This window comes from Artibeus jamaicensis, unplaced genomic scaffold (genome assembly GCF_021234435.1).
Source record: "Artibeus jamaicensis isolate MK-2021 breed Jamaican fruit bat unplaced genomic scaffold, CSHL_Jam_final contig_64, whole genome shotgun sequence".
NCBI classification, from domain to species: Eukaryota; Metazoa; Chordata; class Mammalia; order Chiroptera; family Phyllostomidae; genus Artibeus; species Artibeus jamaicensis.
Genome location: NW_026521911.1, coordinates 13,255,461 through 13,280,217, shown reverse-complemented (window position 1 = coordinate 13,280,217; position 24,757 = coordinate 13,255,461). Strand labels below are relative to the sequence as shown.

Below are 24,757 nucleotides of genomic sequence, written 5' to 3'. Positions count from 1 at the left end.
CCTCATCAGTATTAACCACGGCAATTTTGTAAATACCTAGGTATGAATTTGCAGATATAAAAAACTGACAGCCAGCCTGTATTAAGTGAAAAAAATAAAACCTGTAATCCTAAACAATATTAACTGAAAATTATTTTTCCATATGTAAAAGTATATATTTGATATTTTTTTAAATTCCCCCAAATTTTGACACAGTTGATTTTAACTATTCTAACAAACTAATATAAAAATAAAAGATTATAAATGCAATGCCATTTGGAAACACTATCAATGCCATTTGGAACACTTTCATTGTAAATATGCTTTATTTTTAAGTAAAAAATGAATCATAGCCAAAACAAAATGCTTTGTCTCTGAATATTTTAAGCTTAAGGGGAAATAGTCATGAATGAGAAACATATTTTCATTTTCAATGTCTTTAATTTTTTATAAAGATTTTAGTTATGCTTCAAAGTCACTAAGCAGTTTCTAAACGTAGCTTTCATGACCCTTTTAATTTCATGCTTTTAAATAGTCATTTATCTTCAAAACATGACAAATTTCAGAATCCATTAAAAATTATTTTATTCGAATTATGTTTTCCAAAAAAGAGGGTTCTGTGCCAGTCGTCTTTGAAAGTTCTCATACCTACAAAAGAAAGAAAACCAAATTTACAAGAAAATTAAAATCTTTCATAATTTTCCAAATGATTTATAAAAAAGGAAACAATTTTACATGCCATTTTGAAAAAGCTAAGAACCTAAAAAGCTAAAAAGTTAATCTGAAAGTTTAATTATTAATTTATAAAAAGATAGCAAACATAGTGATTTAAGTATAACTGGCTCATATCAAAAAGCACAAACCATAGTAAATTTTACTAATTGTTTATCTTCTTCAAATCTAAGAGCTACAAGGGACCTAAAGGAAAAAAAAAATCAAATCTAACTCTTGTTTCCTCATTTCACAGCTAAGTACATGACAGTAACAGATTCAAGGTTATACAGCTACACTGTAGCAAAGCTCAACTCTAATATATTTCAATGCTATTCATGCTTTACCATGCTATGTCTTCTCAATAAACATTCCCTGTGCATCCCCACCCCCACCAGCAGGATAGTCAAAGTTAAAAGAAACACCTACAAAAATGAAAACATGGGAAACTGGGGAAATATAATCATTAATCATTCATGTACAGGGTGCAGTATAAACCACCCTGATGCCTTATGCATATTTTCTTTAAGTCAAATCATTCTAAACTTACAAAAATTAAAGTTTCAATTGATATTTCAAGCCTCATAAATGGTACTTATAATCCAAAATATAAAAAACTGCCCTGGCTGGTGTGGCTTAGTAGACTTGAGTGCTGGCCTGTGAAGCAAGGGGTCACTGGTTCATTTCCCACTCAGGGTACACGCCCGGGTTGTAGGCCAGGTCCCCAGTAGGGGGCATGCAAGATGCAACCACACATTGATGTTTCTCTCCCTCTCGTTCTCCCTCCTTTCCCCCTAAACATAAATAAATAAAACCTTTAAAATATATATAGTTGCATAGTATATATAAACTATAAAACCTTTAAAATATATATATAATTGTATTATATATATACACACACACTATATATATATAATTTACACTCCTTAATTGTGGTCTCTAAAACACAGACAATTGTATTGTCCTGTCTTTATAAATTCAAAATGGCTACTATATGAGAATATTTAGGGTAATAACCATTTCTAATCTGAATTCTGTAGTATATACTTTTTAATGGCATGCAAACTGCAATGTATAGTGTTCACAATAAAAATATGTTTAAATGTCAAAGAAGAAACATGTTCACAGGCAAAAAACATATATGGTTACAAAAATATTAGACACAAAACTGCCCCATACCATTTCAGAACCACATTTGCTGGAATGAACATTTCAGATGGACTTGGTGTCATCTGGGCCTGAGAGAGAGCAAATGATGAAGCAAAATTGTAGAAGTTGTCCAACATCTTTTGTGTGAACTGAAAAGTTAATAATGAATAGATTAGTGTATTTTACTAAATATTCCATTTAGACCTTAATATTTTAAATATAATGCCCTGGCTGGTGTGGCTCAGTGGATTGAGTGCTGGCCTGCAAATCAAAAGATTGCCATTAGATTTCAGGTCAGGTCACATGCCTGGGTTGCAGGCCAGGTCTCCAGTTGGGGAGAAGCAAGAGGCAACCAATTAATGTGTTTCTCTCCCTCTCCTTCTCCCTCCCTTCCCATCTCTCTAAAAACAAATAAAAACGTTAAGATATTCCTGCATTAACTCAGTTTTAAGAACTGAGTTCTGAGACAATTTAATGGTGAAAGTTAAGGGAGGTCATAAAATGACATTATGGCACAAAAATACTAACAATCTGCCTTTAGTACTTTCTTCGTATCTCAAAGAATTTCTATTACCAAATATTTTATGTTCCTAATGATTTATTTGGGGGGAAAAATGTTTTTCCTTCAAAGTATCTTCTTTTATCTCTATCTCTGTATCAACTATGTTCATCTCCTCAAAAATCACCCTCCTCAAACCAACCTATTTTCTTCTCATATAAAGCAGTTACCATGTCTAAGAAATGTTTTTCTTACAAGACAAAACTTAAATAAAGGAACAACCAGTTACTTGCCATCAAATATAAAGAACAGAAAGGCAACACTATTCCACTTCTATTTCCTCACCTGTTCCTTCTCACTGACCTTCAAACGGGCAAATCCACACATCCTTCACATCTGGTTTAGGCATTAAGCCCAAAAGTAAATGAACTACTGGAGACAAAACTACCTTCAATTCACTCAAAAATAATCTTCCTAACATCACTTTCTCCGGAACACAAAACCAGCCAGTAAGTCTCCTGCTGTCTCTTTTCTAACACGAGAGGAAGTATCTCATTAGGGTTTCTGTTGAATACTATCAAGGTACTTTAATTCAAGAGAATCCACTATTAAAACACTTGAACTATTGGGCTGGCCAAAAAATTTATTTAGTTTTTTCCATAAGATGAAAGACATGTTTTTCGTTTTCACCAATAACTTTATTGATTTGGGTATTTTGATTATGGCAGCTATCTTGCATGTGGTAGAATGTTGATTGTTCTCAATGAACGTCTCAATTTGATCGCTACTGACTTCCAACTAGTCTACCTGACCATAGAGCATAGACCAGCGAGATCTCTCCAGCATGAAACTTCACAAACCATTTCTGACACGGTTCAATCAGTCACAGCACCTTCTGCATACACTGTACTAACCTTTTTTTGTGTTTCAGTTGTGTTTTTACTTTTCTTGAAATAATGAAGGATAATACACCAAAAATGTTGCTTATTTTCTTCCATCTTCAATATTAAAATGGCTGCACAAAATTCACCTATTTTAATATTTTTTGTTATTTTTATTTTTTAAAGATTTTATTTATTTACCTTTAGAGACAGGGGAAAGACGGATAAAGAGAGAGAAAGATATTAATGTGTGAAAAAAACATCAGTTGGTTGCCTCTCACATGCCTCCAACTGGGGACCCAGCCCACAACCCAGGCATGTACCCCAACTGAGAATCGAACTGGTGACCTTCTGGTTCCCAAGCCCGGCACTCAATGCACTGGGCCACACTACCCACGGCAATAAGTTTCTTTTTAAATGTACTTTGAGCCCTGGCTGGAATAGCTCAGTGGATTGAGCATGGGCCTGTGAACCACACAATCGCGGTTCGATTCCCAGTCAGGGCATATGCCTGGGTTGTAGGCCAGTTCCCTGCAGGTCAGTTCCCAGCAGGGGACGCACGAAAGGCAACCACACATTGATGTTTCTCTCCTCCTCTCCTTCCCTTCCTCTCTCAAAGATAAATAAAATCTTAAAAATAAATAAATAAATAAATGTACTTTGATAATGACAGCTGTCACAATACAATGTAACAAAACTGTTTTCAGTAAAGTTAAAGACAACCAAGCCAACTACAGCCATCTTACAAAAAAAAACAAACAGCCCTGACTACTGCAGCTCAGTGGATTGAGCACGGGCCTGTGAACCAGAGGATCATGGTTCAATTCCCAGTCAGGGCACATGCCTGGGTTGTAGCACATGCCTGGGTTGCAGGCCAGTTCCGAGCAGGGGACACACGAGAAGCAACCACACATTGATATTTCTCTCCCTCTCTCCTTTCCTTCCTCTCTATAGGTAAATAAATAAAATCTTTAAAAAAATTATTTCGGCCAACCCAGTAATATCACAGTCCAGTAACAGTGCTGAAGGATCAGTATCAGCAAGAGGTGGGGGCAAGGAGGGAGGGCATCAACAGCAACCCTCCACGCTAGCAACAAAAAACCTTATATGTTAAATTTTAAAAGATCCAATTCAGAATAGAAACAAAGTCTTTAAAATATGGGGGGGGGCGTGGTTTAAACAAGCTGATAACACTTGTGGAAACTATTCTAACACTCTTGAAAAGAAAACACACGAAAGGACTTAATGCCATGCTCAGTGGAAAGATAAAACATGTTCACAGGTAGGAAACCTAATGTGATAATGGTAGCGATTCTGCCCAAACCTATAATCCAGTGTTACTTCCAACTAAATTCCAACAAGGTTTTTTTCATGGAACTCAACATGATATTAAAATTATTCTGAAGAATACCTAGGCCTATTTTGATGACTAGGAGAAGGGACCTGGCCTATCAAGCATTAAGACTTTTACTGACAAAGGGACAGGCAAATAACTGGAATAAAAGAGAGAGCCCAGAAACAAACCTAAGCATATGTGACAACATGATAAACAGGGTCCAGCAAATGTAACACCTGCTTGAGTGTAGTTGGTAGAATAATATGGGGTTAACAATTCAGTTTTAATTTGAACATTTCACCTAAAATGTCGTATGGTGTGCCTGAGTGTGATATTGTTATAGTACAGAATTACATGCTTATGATTTTGTAATGGAAGATTTTGTAAAATCTTCCAAGGTATTTTTGTAAAATACCTTGACGACAGCTGTGCAACAGACAAATAATCAGTCAACATTAAAACAACAACAACAAAAATATTTCCAAAAGAGATGCTTTAGAAAGACAAATTTTAAATGGCTATGTTTAAATATATTGAATGGGAATTTATACATGGAAAAAGTTTGGGCATAAAGTACAAATGAAAATAGAAATCCATGCAAAAGTGATCCTTTCAAAATTTAAGTTAAATCATATTACTCTTCTGCTCAAAACTCTTTATGATTTTCTCCTCCAAACAGAATATAAACCAAAGTCCTTAAAAAAGGCAACGAGGTCCCATATGATTTGTCCTGCAGCCACCTCCCCCATTATCTCCAGCCTCATCTGCCGTGTCTCACCTTTGCTCACACTATTCCGGCCACAGGCACCTTCACGTTATTCCTCAAACCTAACAGATTTCTGCTGCAGGGCCTTTGCACTAGCTCCACCTTTGCCTAGCCCCTCCTCCCCTTCTCAGGCTTCCGCTATACAGCCTTAAGTCAACCCTTACAGGATTATAGCACTTACAGGGTTAGAACCATTTAAGTTCCATGAGCACAAGGATCTTGCTTAACAGGTTCACAACTACATACCCACTATCTAACATAGTAATTGTGGAAGGGAAAGAGAAAAACTTATAATTAAGCCCATATTTATCACTATACAAACATAAGTCTCATAAAAGCACTTACAAATTTTAAAATACCTACAAAGAAAGCAGACCAGCTAAAAATGTCCATGGAAGCCAATAACTTATGTCACATACAGGATGGAGCAAAATAAGGTTTATAGCTGTGAGTACACAAAACACAGTTTCTTCTTCATTAATTATTGTATTATTTTCCATACAAACAACCATAAACCTACTTTTGCCCATCCTGTGTGTTTACCTATATTTTTACATGTTTTCTACACCAATTTTTAAAGTATAGAATATAACTTTTTAAGTATTTTAGAAGGTAATCAAATGTGCATTACGTTACCTGAGTGAATGAGTCAACTGAGGATACAGCAGCATTACCTACGGGTGTCTGCTGAGCCAGACTGTCCAATAATTCCACTGAGATTCCAATCTGAGCAACAGATGGCGTTCGGACAATATTCATGGCTCCAAAAGGGTGTTGGCTTCCTTCTCCTGAAAGAAATTGACATGTGCCATATGTTTCAAGTTTAACTTGTATCCCATACAAATAGCTTTGTAAATATGTGAAGAACCTCTTATCTACATGCTCAGAATAGTTCTGCTACATGAAAACCTGTCTTTTCAGATAAATGTAAAAACCCATCTAGTCTTTTACCTAATACGGAGTAAGACAACTGAAATTTTCCCTACTAAAAAAATAGCTGTTACCTTTCTAAAACGTTAAAATTTACTGCAGCTTATTGAAAAACTTATCTAATGAACAAAATGAACTTTTTTCATTTTGAGAAACAAAATAGAAACAAAGGCATGTGTACATGGAACAGACTGACAGCTGTCAGAAAAGAGCAAGGAGGGGGACTGGATGAAAGAGGGTGGCGGGGTTAGCCAAGGAACACGTACGCATGACAAGCAGACAGACAGCAGTGTGGTGATGGCCAGAGGGAGGGTCGGGGGAGTTGTGTGGAGGTGGGCAAAGTTGGGGAAATGAGGACATCTGTAATAATGTCAACAGTAAAAGTTTTAAAAAATGTTAACTTTTAGTGGTGGGGAAAATATTCAGATTAAATTTCTATTAGAAATACATAGAATGAGAGAGAAACAAATGAGCATTAATTAGAAATAAGATTCTCAATGCTAACTCTCTCAGGGGAAAATACGTTTTAAGAGTTTCAGATAAATGTTAATTAGCTTTAACATTTTCTGGTTATTCCACTAAAGATCTTTAAACTGCCATTATTACTAATAAACAACATAGTGTATTTTACTAAATATCATGGATCATCCCACCTTTAACACCTGATGATCTGGAATCAAAAGCAATAAAGAAATTTGTCACTTATTCACGAAACATATTTGATAACCTTTCCCCTTTATATTTTACCCTTTAAAATATATCAAGTATGCATCTGATCCTGTGTCAGCTAACTTATACACAGAAAATATAGGCCAATTTTATTAATCCACATAAAACATAATCAGAAAAGGTCTGATAAGGGGGGAAAATCATACAACAGATACATTTGGGGATTATCTAGTATTTCTTATGAGTGTAAAATATTTAAACAAATAATAAAGAATAAAACTCTGGAACAATACACATTCCTACAACTAGAACTCACTGCAACTACCAAAACTCTTCTTAAATTTCCAAGCACATGAATAAAAACTTATCAATTTATATATATTGTGCTTAAAAACTGTACACACACATCACTAAGACTCAGATATTTTCAGTATTTTTAAGTTGTTTTAATTTCCACACCTTTGTGAATTTTCTCATTTAACTATTATTTCTAATTTCTATCAATGTGGTTAGAAAACCACATTGTATGATTTTAATACTTTAAAATATACTGGAACTTGTTTTGTGGCCTAATATAAGGCCTATACAAGGAAATGGTCCACATACACTTAAAATGTGTATTCTTCTGTTGCTAGGTAGAATGTTCTATTTAAGTCTGTTTAGTTAGCTTATAGTGTTGTTCAAGTCTTCTATTTCCCTGACAATTTTCTATCTACTTGTTCTTTATTGAAAGTAGGGTATTGAAGTTTCCAACTTTTATTGCTGAACTTTCTTCCTGTCAGTTTCTGCTTTATGTATTTGGAGGCTCTGTTGTTATGTGCACACAGTTTATAAGTTATATTTCCTCCTACGGACAAGACCGTTTTATCATTATGCAATGCCCTTGTATCTCCCATTAACAATGTTCATCTTAAGTCTATTTAGTCTTAATTTTACAACTTACTCCAGCTCCCTTTTGGTTTCTGTTTGCATATACCTTTTTTTTTTATCCTTTACTTGTACAATTTGTACATTTGCATCAGTCGTTAGATCGTTGTTTATTTATCCATTCCGCAAACCTCTGCCTTTTTTTTTCCCATGCCTTTGAGTGACAGCTGCCCCTGGCACAGTTCCAGGGCAAGGATGCACCCGAGGGTTTTTCTTTCAGCACCGGCAAACCTCTGCCTTTTAATTGTTAAGTTTAATATCACGTTAAACACAAACTTGCTATTATACCATTTCTTTTACTACATATTTTTTGTTTTGTTAGTGTCTGCACTGGAAATTACAATTAGCATCTTAATTTATAACATCCTAATTTGGATTAATACCAATTTACTTCCGATAGTATACAAAAATGTTGCTTGCAGATAACTCGTTCCTTACATTGTTATTGTCATAAATTATACCTTTATATATAATATGCCCATAAACATAGGCTTACAGCTTTTGTTTTATGAAGTTGTCTTTTATATGAGGTAAAAAAAAGAGAAATTACTACAAATGAAATGTGTAATACTGACCTTTATAATTACCTATGTAGTTACCTTTACCTGTGTCTTTTCCTACTGTGATTGTGAATTACTGTTTCATACTCTCTCTTTTCAGCCTGAAGGACTCCTTTAGCATTTCTTATAGGGATAGGTTTAATACATTTCTGGTAAGAAATGAGCTATAATCTTAAGGATCCCTTTATGTGATGAGTTGCTTCTCTTGCTGTTGTCATGATGCAGTTTGTCTCTGGCAGTTTGATTATGTCTTCACTTGGAGTTTATCCTACTTGGGAGTTCACTGAGCTTGTTAAATAAGTAGATTAATGATTTTCATCAAATTTACAAAGTTTTAGGGCATTATTTCTTCAATATCCTCTCCACCTCTTCTGTTTTCTCTCCTTCTGGGACTCCCTTTGTACATATGCTGATACAGCTCTGTTCATTTTTCTTTACCTTTTTCTTTCTGCCCTTCAAACTAGACATTTCAATTGGCCTGTCTTCACTGATTCTTTCCTCTGCCTACTCAAATCTGCTATTAAAACACTCTAGTGGTTTTTTCACTTATGCTTTTCAGCTACGTAACTTACATTTAGCTCCTTTTTATAATTTCTCTATGATACTCTCTATTTGGCAATACCTCATTCTCCTGGTTTCCTTTCGCTGAGTATATGAGACAGTTTACTTAAAGTCCATCTATTAAGTCCAATGTCTGTGCATCCTAGGGGAAGTTTATTTTCCTTTCTCCTGTGAAATAGCCTTTCTTGTTTCTTGCATACTTTTTTTTTGAAAACTGAGTGTCAAATATTATAATGTGGCAACCCTAGCGATCATTTTTCCTTCTTCAGGGTTTATCATTACTGTTTTTTGTAGTCGTTTCCTTGTTTAATGACTTTTCCAAATACTGTAGTTTGAATTTTTTCATATGTGTGACCACTGAAGTCCTCATTCTATTAGCTTAGTGGTCATACAATGATTGGAAAGAGATTTCCTTAAAAGCCTGGAACCAAAAGTCTTTGCAGATGGGCTCCACATGTTGAGACACGCCTTCAACTCTTAGACACGCAGTTCACAGCTCTGCCTTTGCCTTCGCTTCCTGCTTATGCTGAGCCACAAGGTCAGCCAGAGGTGAGATCACAAGACTTTTTCAGTTCTTTTCCAAGCACATGCACAGCCCTGGTCAAGTGTGTAGTCTTTTAGATTCCCGGGTCAGAGAATTTCAAAGCCCTTATTCCCTTTCCTCCCAAGCTTCTGGTTAGTGTTTTTTGTTGTTGTTGTTGTTTTGGTGTTTTGGGTTTTTTTTGCCTCAACTGCTATCCCTTCCTCACATAGCAATGACTTAGTACATCTGCTTGTAAATATTTTTGACAAACACTCCCAGTGTAGTCACTTTAGCACAGGAAGAATTTCAAGTTAGGTGAGATACAGGTAAGTCTTCTGTGTAAGTCTTCCAGGGAGCCACCAGACAGATCGAATCAAATCCATTACAGTTCACTGTGGATGAGGTCCATTCTGCTCCCTCTATACTAGTATCAGTACCAAGAACATGGGCTGTTACTTACAAGGCTACCACTAAGCTGAAGAGCAGGGGATGGCACCAGACTAAATTAAAATGCCATGAAGTTCACTGTTCTAACCAAGAGTCAGTGATTTTTCTGGACTAAATGTTCCCCTGGATGCTATGACCTTTTGGTTAGTTTCCAGAGTCATGAAAAAGTAGATTCAGAGAGTTTTGGCCACTTTTTGTTGTTGTTGTTGTTGCTTTTATAGAGGGATGAACTTCTTGTGTTCCTTATTCCACCAATTGTTTCAAGTCCAGGATTATGCTAAATTCGGAAAATACATTGCTACCTGTCTGCATTACAGACTCCAATGATCTCAATCAAGCAAAAGTAGCTTGATATAACCTTTTATTGTCTTATTTATAACTGTACAAGGAGTCATCTGCCCAGAGTCTTGTCATCCCCAACCTCCATCTTTTATCACACACAAACTCTTGGCAAATGAGTAAGGCTCCTAAGTAAAACTAAATAAGACCCATTGTAAAAGATGGGACTAAGTAAATATTCTGATTTTTTCCCTTTAAAGCTCTCAGGGACTAAGACAACTTAAGAAAAAACAATTGACTCAACAGTCTTCAGCAATCTTTATATTGTCAAGAGATCCACTGTGCAATTATATCATTCCCTTAGTGAGTCTTATTCTTAAAATGGGCTTGACACAGTACTTGATACACTCCAAGTACAAAGGTTCCTATTTACAAACCATAAAATAAAATACTGGGAAGAAAACCCTGGAACATAATATACAAATTTACATGTTTAATTTTGGATCTGAATTCACGACAGCCAGAGTTAAAAAAACAAAAAAACAAAAAAAAACAAGAAAAAACTTTGACCAGACAATCAGTTAGTTACACTGAGTAGTTCTGTCAAAAAAAAACCCCAAAAAACTAAAACAGCTGAGAAAGGAAAACATGTGAGCTGGTCTTTAGAAATAACACATTAGATAAAATTCTTCATAACATTCTAATAAAAGCAACAGCAAATCTTGTACTCAAGATTTGACTCAAATCTTGACTCAAAGTGTCATTCCTCAGTGCCAGTCAAGAGCCTAATACAAGGCACAACTCAGAGAAAGGAAACCTGCAGGAAACTAGTTAGTCCTTTACTGCTGGTAACAACAACAACAAAAAAAGCGGCCATGATCATTTACCCTCTGAGTCTAAAGGGACTCTTTTTAACTACATACACATTTTCCAAAGAACAACACAAGATTTAAAAACAAAACCAACAAAACCATGAAGCTAACAGCCCAGACACTTGGGTTTTATTTCTGTCTTGATACTAACTGGTCTTTATACTGCTTGTTTTCTCATCTGTAAAATGAGGCAGTTGAAGTAGATGATCTCAAAACATCCTGCCCCAGTTTTGCTGATTTAAAATACCCCAGTCTACTCCCATATTTACCTATCCCATTAAATGTTTTCTAGAATAAAAATGAAAACAACAAATATTAAACTCTTCATAAGAGCCACATATTAACTATGTTAACTGCTGGGGAAAATACCCCAATACAACACAATCCATCCCAAAGAATGATGGGTTTTAATTTTAAAAATAAATGAGTGTTTAAATGTGTGAGGTGGGGGCAAGCCTATAATTCTTATTGACATTCAGTCATAATTACTATGATGCATCAATATATTCATATACACACATATTTTAATAAAAGAAAGTTCAGAAGACTAAAGAGAGTAAAAAATAATTTATTAGAATTTTTAATAAGTGAACCCAAATATTCAGTCCACATTTCCCTAGTGTTCAAGTTATACGTAGCCAAAATGAGCTAAGTTCTCTGAAAACAACTGTTCAGCAACTGTCATGGCTAAATGTAGAATACATCCATGTTAAAAATCTGACTCCTGAGTTTAAACATCTCTAAAATAGATTCTAGCTTATCATCACTTCTGGTTCTTTTTCTGGCAATTGCATTTCATTATCAACATGCAATACCTGAAACCCCGAAACCCTGAAAAACTTTTGTTTCTTTTCTTAGCGTTCTTTAAACCTTTTTTATTGCATTTTTCCCATTACCATTTGTCCCCCTTATACATTCTCCCACTTCTACCCCCTCCCCACCCCACAATCACCACACTACTTTCCAAGTCCTTGAGTGCTTTTTCTTTTTTTGCTTGATCCCTCCACCCCCTAACCATCCCTCCACCCAGAGTTGTCAACTGCTCTCAATGAGTTTTTCTCTATTTTGCTTGTTAGTTCAGTTTGTTCGTTAGATTCCATATATGAGTGAAACCATATGATATTTGTCTTTCTCTGACTGGCCTACTTCACTTAGCATAATGTTCTCCAGGTCTATCCATGCTGTCATAAAGGGTAAAGTTGCCTTCTTTTTTATAGCCAAGCTGTATTCCATAGTGCAAATATAACCAAACTTTTATAGGCCATCTTCTTTGGCCTATAATTTGTAAAACATTGTCACTTTTAGATTTATGAACACTATTTAGAATCATCCAATTAATTTTCATTTATGCACCTATTGTTGTCATATAATTACCAACTTTCATTAATATCCACTTACACACTGTATCCAGTCAATTTTACAGCACAAACTTAAAAGAATACATCCTTTTACCACATGTCCAAGATTTTGTCACAAAACATTGATGATTACTTCCTCTTTGTTGAATGATGAAACAGCATACCATTTTCTTTTGGTCCTTAGAAATGTACTGTTCAATCATCTTTTGTTTTGTTTTTTTTTTTAGTTTGAGAAAATTTTCCTAAGAGATTATCACCTGAAGATCCACGATCTGAGACTTTGCTTCTCTGTGGTCAACTTCATCATCATTAGAGCCCACAAAGCTGCTATTCTCCCCGTTGTATTTATTTTCTGATTCATGCAATGATGGTGAAACTTGTTCTTCTGTCAATTTTCTTTTCTTAGTCATTATAAACAAAATATGAAAAATTTTGAATTCCCAATTCTGTTCAATAAAGTGAAAAGCATACGATTGAGACGGTGTCCCTAGTCTCCTTTTATATTTCGTGAAAGATGACATAACCCTTTGGACAACACAATATGAAAACTATGGGAAAATGCAATGGCAAACTATGGTACACAGGCTACATCTGACCCAAGAACTACTTTTGTACAATACCAACATTAACTGAATATGTTCTGTACGCTGAGAGCTAAGAATAAGGAAGGTTTTTATATATTTAAAGGGTTGTTTAAAGATCACGACACAGAGACCATATGTGGACCACACAGCCTAAAATGTTGGCCAACTTCTGCTCTAAGTAAATTCACCATCCATCCTATTTCTTATGATTTCAACCTTTTTTTTCTCACAGTTAAGAATAATTGATGAGTAATGATAAAATAATTCCTTGGATGAAAGAGCAAAATATAGGAAAATAAGATCGCTCATATCCCCAAGTACACCTTAGGATTATAAATAAAATTGTCCAATGGACCCATATAGTAATTGGTAAGATAAAATGAGTTTTTAAAATATGTAAGTACCTATTATATTGTGCTTATATAAAAAATATAGCTATAAAATAGACAGGAAGGTTAAGAACAGTATGGGAAATGAAAAAGCCAAAGAACTTATATGTACAACTCACAGACATGAACTAAGGTGGGGGAATGGTGGTGGGAGGGGTGGTGCAGGGCAGAGGAGAATAAAGGGAGAAAAAAATGGAACAACTGTAATAGCATAATCAATAAAATATGTCAAAAAATAAAATAAAAAATGTAAGTAAATGTTCTCTTTGTTCTTTGGAAGACCTCCACAAAAGAATAAAACTCAGTAAGTATCAATTGTTCTAAGAGTTTTAAGTGCCCCCCAAAAAGGAACTAAAAAGCAAGTCCACTCATTAAGACATTGTAAGTGTTCACTGCAGCAAAGAGAGGAAGGCTAATCAAAACAGTTATGCCAAAAATAAGTCACTCACTCTGTAGAGGCACTTGAATATAGATATACTAAAAAGCTATATAAAAACAGCTTAATTGTGTCTGCTTAAAAGCATTCTTAGTATTGAATATATTATAAATATTTAGAAATTACATATGCAGGATAGGGCAAAAGTAAATTTACGGCTGTTCATATAGAAGATAATACAATAATTAATAAGTAATAATACAAGAATAAAATGTTTCACATACTCACAACCATAAGCCTACTTTTGCCTCACACTATATTTCTAAAACCTCTTTTCTTACTTCTATTGATAGCCTTGACAAGCCAGAAATTACACTTTTCAAATTCTAAGAGCTTTGTGACTCTCAAAGGTTTAGCAACAATATTTAAAATCACACGATTAGTTTACTTGACATTGTAATATGTCTAGAATTTGGATGTCTGAAATGTATTTACACAAGCCATATTTTCCAAGTATCTAGAATCCATCACTGTGTTCTATATACTCTAAAGAACATAAAATACACAAACAGTCCCTATCCTCAAGGAATTTACACTCTAACAGGGCAGTAACAGAGAACCTTCCTGCAGATTCATTATCAGGGTGATTTTTAAGATCCCTCCTAGAGCTGTCTCCCATGATTTGGTAAAACCATAATAACCATGAGTACCAACTATATGCAAGGAACTATTCTGTTTGCATTCATTACCTCTAATGCTTGCAGAAACACTTGCATTGTGTGTACATTTTGCCTGAATTCTTCTCTAAGGTACAAATAACTTGGTCGAGACTACCTAGCCAGCAACAGGCATCATCCAGATTCAAGAGGTCTGCCAAGCCCCAAAATTGATGCTCATTATAGTTCATCATCCTGCCTGTTTATTCCAAATTCTATGGTACAATCTCTTAATTGATTGTAATTCATTACTTACTTCACAATAACTCATTCAAGAAAGCAAGTCAAGAAACGTCAGGAAGTAAAAGGTTCCCATTCTGGCTCACTAGCTCTACTTAGTATCAATGAAGTAATAGTAATACCTTGAGCTTTGTTTTGTCCTTTCTAATCCCCTTAACAAGCTCAACCTGTTTTTGAAATGAAAACTCAAGTAAATTTAAAAGTATTGGGTTGGCCTCAAAAGTGCTTTTACTTTTTCCCATAAAATAAAAGACACATTTTTTTTCACCAATAACTTTATTGATTTGGATATTTCTGGTATGTTGGCTATCTGCCATATGGTAGAACACTGACTGTTCCAGTTAACGTCCCAATTTCATCGCTATCAACTTCAACTGGTCTACCTCACCATGTAGCACTGTCCAGCAATCTATGGCATGAAACTTCACGAACTACTTTTGACACATTCAGTCAGAGCACCTTCTCTATACACTGCAAATCATTGAGTTTCAGTTGCGTTTTTACCTTTCTTGAAAAAATAAAGCATAATATGCAAAAAAATGTTGCTTACTTTTTCCAACTTCAATATTAAAATGGCTACACAAAAATTCACTAATTTTGATGTTTTTTCAAAAGATTTTTAACTAATTAATTTATTTTTAGAGAAAGGGGAAGGGCACAGAAAGAGAGGAAGAAACACATCAATGTGTGGTTGCCTCTCACGCGCCCCCCAGTAAAGACCTGGCCCGAAACCCAGGCATGTGCCCTGACTGGGAATTGAACCAGAAGGCCTTTGGTTTTTAGTCTAGTACTCAATCCACTGAGCCATACCAGCCAGGGCTGATAAGTTTTTTTAATGCACGCTGATATGACAGCTATCACAATGCAATCTAACAGAATTGTTTTCAATAAAGTTAAAGACAACTAAGTGTTACTAGAGCCATCTTACAGGACAAAAACAAACTTTTTGGCCAACCCAGTATCTCCCTGGCAACTAAGTGAAATGAAACAAAAGGAACCATATACTCATATGCAGAGAAAGCCAAAGCAGTACATTAAAATATGGCAGCAAGTCCAAAAAGAAGAGATTTATAAAAAAGAAATTCAAACAATGATTTAAAAGAAACTTTAATTTTAACATTCCTTAAAAATTCCCCTTTGGTGCTAAGCTTTTTTTCATCAGTATCATGAAATACAAAGAAAGACTGGGCAACTATGGCAGACTGAAGACTAAAGAAATATGACAATCAAATGTACTGCATGATCCTGACTGGATTCTAGATGAAGGGAGAGAGGGGATTGTTATAAAAGGCATTACTGGGAAAACTGGCAAAAAACTTTAATTCACACTGTATATTACACAAGAATATGGTATTAAATTTGTTGAATGTGGTCATTACACTGTCCCTGTATAGGAGAACACACTTGTTCTAGGAAATACATTCTAATGTATTTAAAAGTCAAGGGGCATGATGTCTACAAGTAATTCTCAAAAGTTTCAGGGAGAAAAAATACACAACTCCAAAGACTAAATAACAGAGAAAAACTAATGAATGTGAGAGAACAATGTAAGACATTCTTTATACTATTCTTAGCATTTTTCTCTAATTATAAAATTATTTCAAAGTTGTTTTAAATTCCTAATGCAAAAAATAATAATCATTTTAAATAGCAGAACTGATTCTTTTAGAATTTCATTCCAAACACAACCTCACAGTAGGTTGGCCAAAAAAAAAAAAGGTAAAACTTATTAAGGTAAAACTTACTGGCAGGCTTGAACCATAAAATACTAACTAGTCTTTTCTCGGAACAAGAATAGTCTACAAAGCTCTGCCACACTGATTACATTATTGACATGAATATGTATCATCCCTCTTCTTTAGAGCACAGGTAATTTGATCAACTATTTCTTATTCTTCAGTATAATCACATATTAAAGTGCTACACATACAATAAAAAATATCTGTTAAGTTCCACACAAGTGTTTTTATTTTATCTGACCTAACGTCCTGCTCCCCCACCTGCTCTTCCAATCTCGGCCTCTTCTGTTTCCCATCTCCACATAAGTTCTCCATGCAGATGTTACTGGAATTCTCCCTGACTGAGGCATTAAGCCATTTCCTCATTGGCTCTTGAAACACTTTACAATTATTTAACCTACAGAGAAAAGGAAGGTTTTAAGTTGAACTTTGTGTATACGAAAAAATATGTTGTGCGGCTTTAACAAACTCTTTGAATAGTATATGAACTCTACAAATATTTACCTTTGACACACATATGCATATAAATGTATATAATATAAACTGTTACATATTTTTGGTAAGAAGCTGCTTCCATCTTCCAATTTCAGAATCAAAATATCAAACCTTAATTTAAAAGATATTGTACTCATGATCTTTATACACCATGAACCAAAACTTCTTGAAGTTAACATTACATGACATCTCATAATTCATAGGTGTTACAGGTTTTATCAGATGTTTAAGTGATTATAAGTAGCACTTGGATGACCTGCTATATGAATTTTGAGTATTCTCATGCATCTTACAGTTTAATGATATTACTAAGAATAGATATCACTTTCAGAAGTTAGGTAAAACATTGAAAGTAATTTCAAAAAGTACTTCAAAATCTGACCATACTAGTACCATAGAACTAGAAATACTTAAATGTTTGTGGTAAATAGACTTCTAATTCTAATTATAGATACCTAAGTGTTAATGACATGGACAAACATCAAAAAAGCAGCCTATCTCCCAAAGAACATCACTGAGACAATTAAAAATTTAATCTATTGAGAAAATTCCCAGTAAAACCTGAAGCTGATTATAAAATGCTTCTTCAGTCCAAATAAAGTCCAAGCAAAGGTGAATAAACAATTTTTGTCTGTGTGCTGAAGAATGTGAAAATTCTGAACTTTGAGGAACATAGCAGATATTTGTAATAGTCCTCTTGGCTTCCTATTGTCCATATCTAACTCTTTCACCTGCTACTAAGAGTTACATTGTTTAACACTGGTATGAAGATCAAAAGATAAGTGTCTTTAATCCAAAATAAGTGACCAAGATGTGATTTTTTTGCCCTAAGGTTTTTGTTATTATATTCAGAATTTCACTAAGTAGATTGACATAGCAAGGAAAACTGAAGATGAAGCCCTATAAAAATGACCAAATCCAGGGTCATAATTGCAAACAAAGATGTTTGTTAATATTAATTCACAGTACATTGTGGAAAGTTAACAATGTAGCATAATCTACCATAAGTCCAAGGAACTAAAAAGCTAATGCAAAGGTAGAAAACTAAGAATCTAACAGAAGAAAATAAAAAACTAATCCAAAAGCAGCCCCCTAAAAAAGTAAAAAATTTTTTTCAAAAAGGTAATTTTTTAAAAATATATTTTATTGATTATGCCATTACAGTTGTCCCATTCCCCCCTTCATTCTCCTCCACCCTGCACACCCCCTCCCACCCACATTCCCCCCCTTTAGTTCATGTCCATGTGTCCCAAGTTCTTTAGCTTCTACATTTCCCATACTATTCTTACCCTACCCGTCTTTTCTACCTACCATCTATGCTACTTATTCTCTGTACCTTTTCCCCCCTCTATCCTACCACTGACCTGTTGCTAATCCATGTGATCTCCATTTCTGTGGTTCTGTTCCTGTTCTAGTTGTTTGCTTTTCTTTTTTAGGTGTGGTTGTTAATAATTGTGTTTGCTGTCCTTTCACTGTTTATATTTTTATCATTTTTTTCAGATTGCTTTTTTTAAAAGATTTTATTTATCTATCTTTAGAGAGGAAAGGAAGGAAAGAAACATCAATGTATGGTTGCCTCTCCTGAGTCCCCTGCTGGGAACTGGCCTGCAACCCAGGCACATGCCCTGACTGGGAATCAAACCATGATCCTGTGGTTTGCAGACCCATGCCCAAGGGCCTGATCTTTTTCTTAGATAAGTCCCTTTAACCTTTTCAAATAATAAGGGCTTGGTGATAATGAGCTTCTTTAACCTGACCAGATAAGCAACCTTATCTGAGAAGTGCTTTATCTGCCCCTCCATTCTAAATAAAAGCTTTGCTGGATAGAGCAATCTTGGATGTAGGTCTTTTGGATTTCATGACTTGGAATACTTCTTTCCAGCCCCTTCTTGCCTGTAAGGTCTCTTTTGAGAAGTCCGCTGACAGTCTGATGGGAACTCTTTTATAGGTGACTGTCCCCTTATCTCTTGCTGTTTCTAGGATTCTCTCCTTCATTTTAATTTTGGCTAATGTAATTACGATGTGTCTTGATGTGTTCCTCCTTGGGTCCACCTTCTTTGGGACTCTCTGAGCTTCCTGGATTTCCTGGAAGTCTAGTTCCTTTGCCAGGTTGGGGAAGTTCTCCTTCACTTGTTGCTGTTCCTCTTCCCCTTCTGTGGCATCCCTATAATTTGGATGTTGGAACGTTTAAAAATGTCTTGGAGGTTCCTAAGCCTTTCCTCATGTATTTGAATTTGTTTCTTCATTCTTTTGTTTGGTTTTTTTTTCCTTCCTTCTGGTCCACTCCATTGATTTGAGACCCAGTTTCCTTTCCATCACTATTGCTTCCCTGTGCTTTTTGCTTCATTTCACTTAATGTAGCCTTCATTTTTTCATCTAATTTGTGACTAAAACCAACCAGTTCTGTGAGCATCCTGATCATCAGTGTTTTGAATTCTGCATCTAATAGCTTAGCTATCTCTTTGAAGCTTAGAAATATTGGCTCTGGGGCTTTGAGCTGTTCTTCTGCTTGAGCCATAATGCTCTGGTCTGTTTGCTCCTGTTAGGTACCAGGGGCAGAGGCTTATGTGTTCACCAGGGTGGGGCTATCAGTTGCTGGGTTGTGATGCTAGATGTGGGGGCGGGGTCAGAGAGGAAGCAATGGCACTTGTTCTTCTCTCTCTCTTCCTCGGATTTCAGTCCCCTCTGCCTCTTCCCACAAGCACACTGGGCCCTTCTGGTGCTGGTTCCCAGGTGGGTAGGCTTGTGTGTGTTCTAGGACCCTGTGAGTCTCTCCAACAAACTCTCCTGTGAGGCTAGAAGCCTCTTCTAGCACCTCAACCCCCGTAAGTTTTTCCAATTGGTGCTTTTAGGCTTTATTTCCTGGCGCTGGGGCCCTGGGTTGCAGGGTCTGTCTCACTGTATGGTTTTTTGCCTGGTTTATCTGTGCGTGAATGTGTGTCCACGGTCAGCCAGCTGCCTCGCAAGCCTTACTGAGTCTGCTTGTTTCGTCCCTGCACTCTAACCACCTCCTTTTCCTGCTAGGACCCCTCTCCCCCAGCCACCAACTCCCCCCCTCCCACCAGCCTAGATGAATGATTCATTGTTGTCGGACTTTGGTACACTGTTTCCACCTACACCTCCATCTTGGCCAGAAGTCAAAAGGTAATTTTAAAATTACTATATTGATAACATCAAACATTTATGGACTAAGCACTTCATTTAAAAGGCAGAGACTGTAAGAAGATGTTAAAAAAAAACAAAGAGGCAGCACCTAAGTATATACGGTGGCCACTAGTCATAAGACTGCTGCAAAAGCTATATAAAAATTAGACAAAGCAGACTTCAAGTCAGGAGCGTTACCAGAATAAAAGGCATTTCATACTGATGAAAGGGCCAATTCATCAATTTTGCCCACTCATAAAATAGAGAAAGAGAAAACAATTGCTATGTCTTTTATTAATTGTATTCAGCATGGTACTTGAAGAAGGCCAAAACAATTCAATAAAAAGAAATAAAAGAGCCCTCACTGGTGTGGCTCAGTGGGTTGGGTGTCATCTGCAAATTGTAAGGTCACCGGTTCATTCTAGATCAGGGAGCACACATCCGAACTGCAGGCCAGCTCCTGGGTTTGGGGTGTGTGAGGGGCAGCCTACTGATGTTTCTCTCACTCACCGATGTTTCTCTTTCTTTGTACCTTTCTCCCCCTCTCTCTAAAAATAAACAAAATCTTTATAAAAAAGTAAAATAAAAGGCATAAAAATTTGAAGGAAAGAAGTAAAGTCTTTTCCACAGATATTATGATTATAGACGATCCTAAGAAGCTACTAGAATAAGGGGGTTTAGCAAGATATTCTACATACAGAGGAATAACAGTTGTTTACAGTTGTTCTTATGGAAAAAACACAATTAATAAATAATAATACAAGAATAAACAATGCATTCATGTACTCACAACTGTAAACCTACTTTTCCCCACCTGCTGTTACCTTTTCTTCATCCTTCCGGATACAGTCAATACACAAAAACCAACTGTTTGACAACACCAAATGCTGACAAGTATGTGGAGTGACAGGAACTCTCACACATTGCTGGCAGGAATGCAAAATGGTACAGCCACTTTGGCAGTTTCTTACAAAACTAAACATACCCTTACCATATGATCCACCAATAGTACTACTTGGTATTTACCCAGAGGAGCTGAAAAACATCTACGCACACAAAAACCTTCGCATGGATCTTTAGAGCAGCCCTATTTATAACTGTCAAAACTTGAAAGCAACAAAGATCTCCCTTAGTATGTGAATAGATAAATTGGTATATCCAGACATTAAAATATTAAACTGTAAAATGAAATGAGTTTTCAAGCTATGAAAAGATATGGAAGAACCTTAAATGCATTTTACTAAGTGAAAATAGCCAATCTGAAAAGCCTTCATATTGCATGATGCCAACTACAGGACATTCAGGAAATGGCAAAACTATGGAGTCAAAACAAAAAAATCAGTGGTTGCTGGGAGTAAGGATAGGGTGAGGCAGTGAACAGGAAGAGCACAGAGGGCTGTTAGGACAGTGATAATACTCTACGATACTATAATTATGCATACATTATACATTTGTCCAAACCCACAGACTCTACAACAGCAAGAGTGAACCTTTAACCTGGACTATGGGTAATTACAATGTGTCAATGTAGATTCATTCACCCTTGGCAAAAAAATGTGCCACTCTGATAAATGATGTTGATAATAAAAGAAGCTATGCATGTGTGGGAACAGAAGTATAAAGTATGCGCCTTTCTCTCAATTGTGTTTGTAAATCTAAAACTGCTCTAAGAAGTCTAAAAAAATCAATTCAGACTTCTGGCCACTTTGCCTCCTTGCACAACCAAAAGGACAACAACCAATTTAAAACAAAACATAACCAGCACTGCCATAAAATTGAATTGTATGGAAGTCTAAAAACCAAGGAGTTAAAGAAACATTCATCCAGACTGGTGAGAGGGACAGAGACAGGCAGCCTGCAGAGAGGACTCTGGGGAAGGAGATGGCTGGCAAACTGGGTGGTCCCACTTTTGTGTGTGAATAAACCAAGAGGAACAACTGGGGAGCGAGACAGACCACGCAACCCAGGGTTCCAATGCGGGTAAATAAAGCTTCAAAACCTAACTAAAAACCTAAGGGGCTTGTAATGGCGGGAGAAACTCCCAACCTCATAGGAGAGTTCACTAGAGAGAATGACAGGGTTCTACAATATATACAAACTCACCCACCCTAGGAATCAGCACCAGAAGGGGCCAATTTGCTTGTGGGTAGCACAGAAAGTGAGTGAAAGCCAGCCAAGAGCCAATAAAGCAGCACTGTTCCCTCTCAGACTCCTCTCCCACATACACCACTGCAACACAGCAATGTGGGATGTGTCACCCTGGCAATTACCTAAAGCTCCGCTCCCTACTATGGTAACAGGTGTGCTGGGACAAAAAAATATGGCCCAAATGAAAGAACAGATCAGAGCTCCAAAAACAGAACTAAGGGATGAAGAGATAGCCAACCTATCAGATGCACAGTTCAAAACACTGGTAATCAGGATGCTCACAGAAATGGTTGAGTATTATGTCAAAACAGAGGAAAAAGTGAGGACTATGAAAAAGTGAATTAAAGGAAAATATACAGGGAACCAACAAAACACTGTTTCTCCCAACAGTGATGGGAAGGAAACGGGATTCAAATCAATGGTTTGGATCAGAAGGAAGAAATAAACATTCAACTGGAACAGAATGGAGAAACAAGAAGTCAAAAAAATGAGAAAAGACTTAGGAACCTCCAAGATATCTTTAAACATTCCAATATCTGAATCACAGGGATACCAGAAGAAGAAGAGAAAAAGCAAGAAATTGAAAATTTCTCTGAAAAAAATAATGAAGGAAAACTTCCCCATCTGCCAAAGGAAATAAGACTTCTAAGAAGTTCAGGAAGCTCAGAGTCCCAAAGAAGTTGGACCCAAGGAAGCACACACCAAGGCGCATCATAATTACATTAGCCAAGATTAAAGATAAGGACAGAATCTTAAAAACAATAAGAGAAAAGGAGACAGTTACCTACAAAGGAGTTCCCATTAGACCATCAGCTGATTTCTCAAAAGAACCCTTACAGGCAAAAAGGAGCTGGTAAGAAATATTCAAAGTCATGAAAGGCAAGGATCTACATCCAAAATGGCTCTATCCAGCAAAGCTATCATTAGAAATGGGAGGGCAGATAAAGTGCTCCCAGATAAGGTCAAGTCCAAGGAGTTCATCATCACCAAGCCCTTATTATATGAAATGTTAAAGGGACTTATCTAAGAAAAAGATGATCCAAAAAATGGACAATAAAATTACCACAAACTCACAACTATCAACAACTGAATCTAAAAACAAAAAAGAATTAAGCAAACAACTAGAACAGGAACAGATTCACAGAAATAGAGATCACATGGAAGTTTATCAATGGGGAGGGGGAGGTGGGGGAAAAGGCCCAGGGAATAAGAAGCATAAATCGTAGGTACACAATAGACAGAGGGAGGTTAAGAATAATATGGGAAATGGAGAAGCTGAAGAACTTATATGTATGACCCATGGACATAAACTAAGGTGAAGGATCGATGGTGGGAGGGGTTGCAGAGCAGAAGGGAATAAAAGGGAGAAAAAATGGGACAACTGTAATAGTATAATCAATAAAATAATCATAATCAAAATAGCATAATCAATATATTTTAAAATATTACTTATTTAAAATACAAAACATAAAATACTAAAAATATCAATTGTAGCCACTGCCACTGCCAAGACCAGGACAGCCAGCAGACTTGCCACCTTTCTCAAGAATGCCTGGGCCAAGAAGCCAATACTGGTTGTTTCCTTCACCATCAGGGGCCTCATTGTAATTCTGCCACCTTCAGCCCCTACACCAGGTATGTTGCCATGATCAACCAGGTCATACCCTACAACTACCCAGTGCCCATCCAAGATGACGGGAACATGCCCAGTGTGCCCAGCCACCCCCAGGGCACCCAGGGCCCAAGCTTGGAGGGGCTAAAGAAACTGCAAACACTTCCTTTGATATGGGCCCCAATAAAAATGTGAAAACAAAACAAACAAAAAAAATCAATTGTACTTCTATCTACTAGCAACAAACAACTGGAAAGATAAAGTATGTTTAGAGATTTGGGGAGGAAACACCAAATACCTGGCAAAGAACAGGTAATCAAAAAATAATTTATCAACAAAATACTATACTATACTAATAATAAAAAGGACAGTATGAAGCTCATGTCATTAAATAAATTCCTTTTCCTTTTAAAGAAATTAAAATCTCATCTATTTCCTATTAATAGTAAAGGAAGGAAAGGAGAGATAACTAAAATTTAATACCTTTTAAACAAATCAAAATTTCATAACCCATATGAAATAATATTAAGTAAAAATGGGAGGTATACACATAGAACAATGTGAAAGCAATTTGAATGTAGTTTTCGCCTTAAACTCATTGTGTTGTTTTTGTTTGTTTGTTTTGGTAGAGAGAGGGGAAGGGAGAGAAAAGGGGAGGGAGAGAAATATCAATGTGAGAAAGAAACATAGGTTGCCTCCAGCATGCCCCTACCTGGGGACCTGGCCCACAATTCAGGTATGTGCCCTGACCAGGAATTGAACCTGCAACCCCTCAGTTCACAGGCCAGCTCTCAGTCCATTGAACCACACCAGCCAGGGCCTTAAACTTACTTTGGAAAAAGAAAAAATCTAATTTAGAATACTAAA

General features: G+C 36.2%; 1 protein-coding gene and 1 pseudogene across 2 annotated transcripts in view; one reads left to right on the top strand and one right to left on the bottom strand.

The window, feature by feature from the left end:
• Positions 1-547: 547 nt before the first annotated feature.
• HIKESHI (heat shock protein nuclear import factor hikeshi) overlaps positions 548-24,757 on the bottom strand; it is a 38,201-nt gene continuing 13,991 nt past the window's right edge. For both annotated transcript variants that reach the window (XM_037142816.2, XM_053670857.1), the window contains exons 3-5: positions 5,958-6,109; positions 1,870-1,988; positions 548-627 (exon numbers count right to left, since the gene is read on the bottom strand). In XM_037142816.2, coding sequence (XP_036998711.1) covers positions 573-627; positions 1,870-1,988; positions 5,958-6,109 — 326 coding nt within the window. In that variant the 3' untranslated portion in view covers positions 548-572. The remainder of the gene's footprint in view (positions 628-1,869; positions 1,989-5,957; positions 6,110-24,757) is intronic.
• LOC119047393 (NADH dehydrogenase [ubiquinone] 1 alpha subcomplex subunit 3-like) lies at positions 21,635-24,085 on the top strand (annotated as a pseudogene).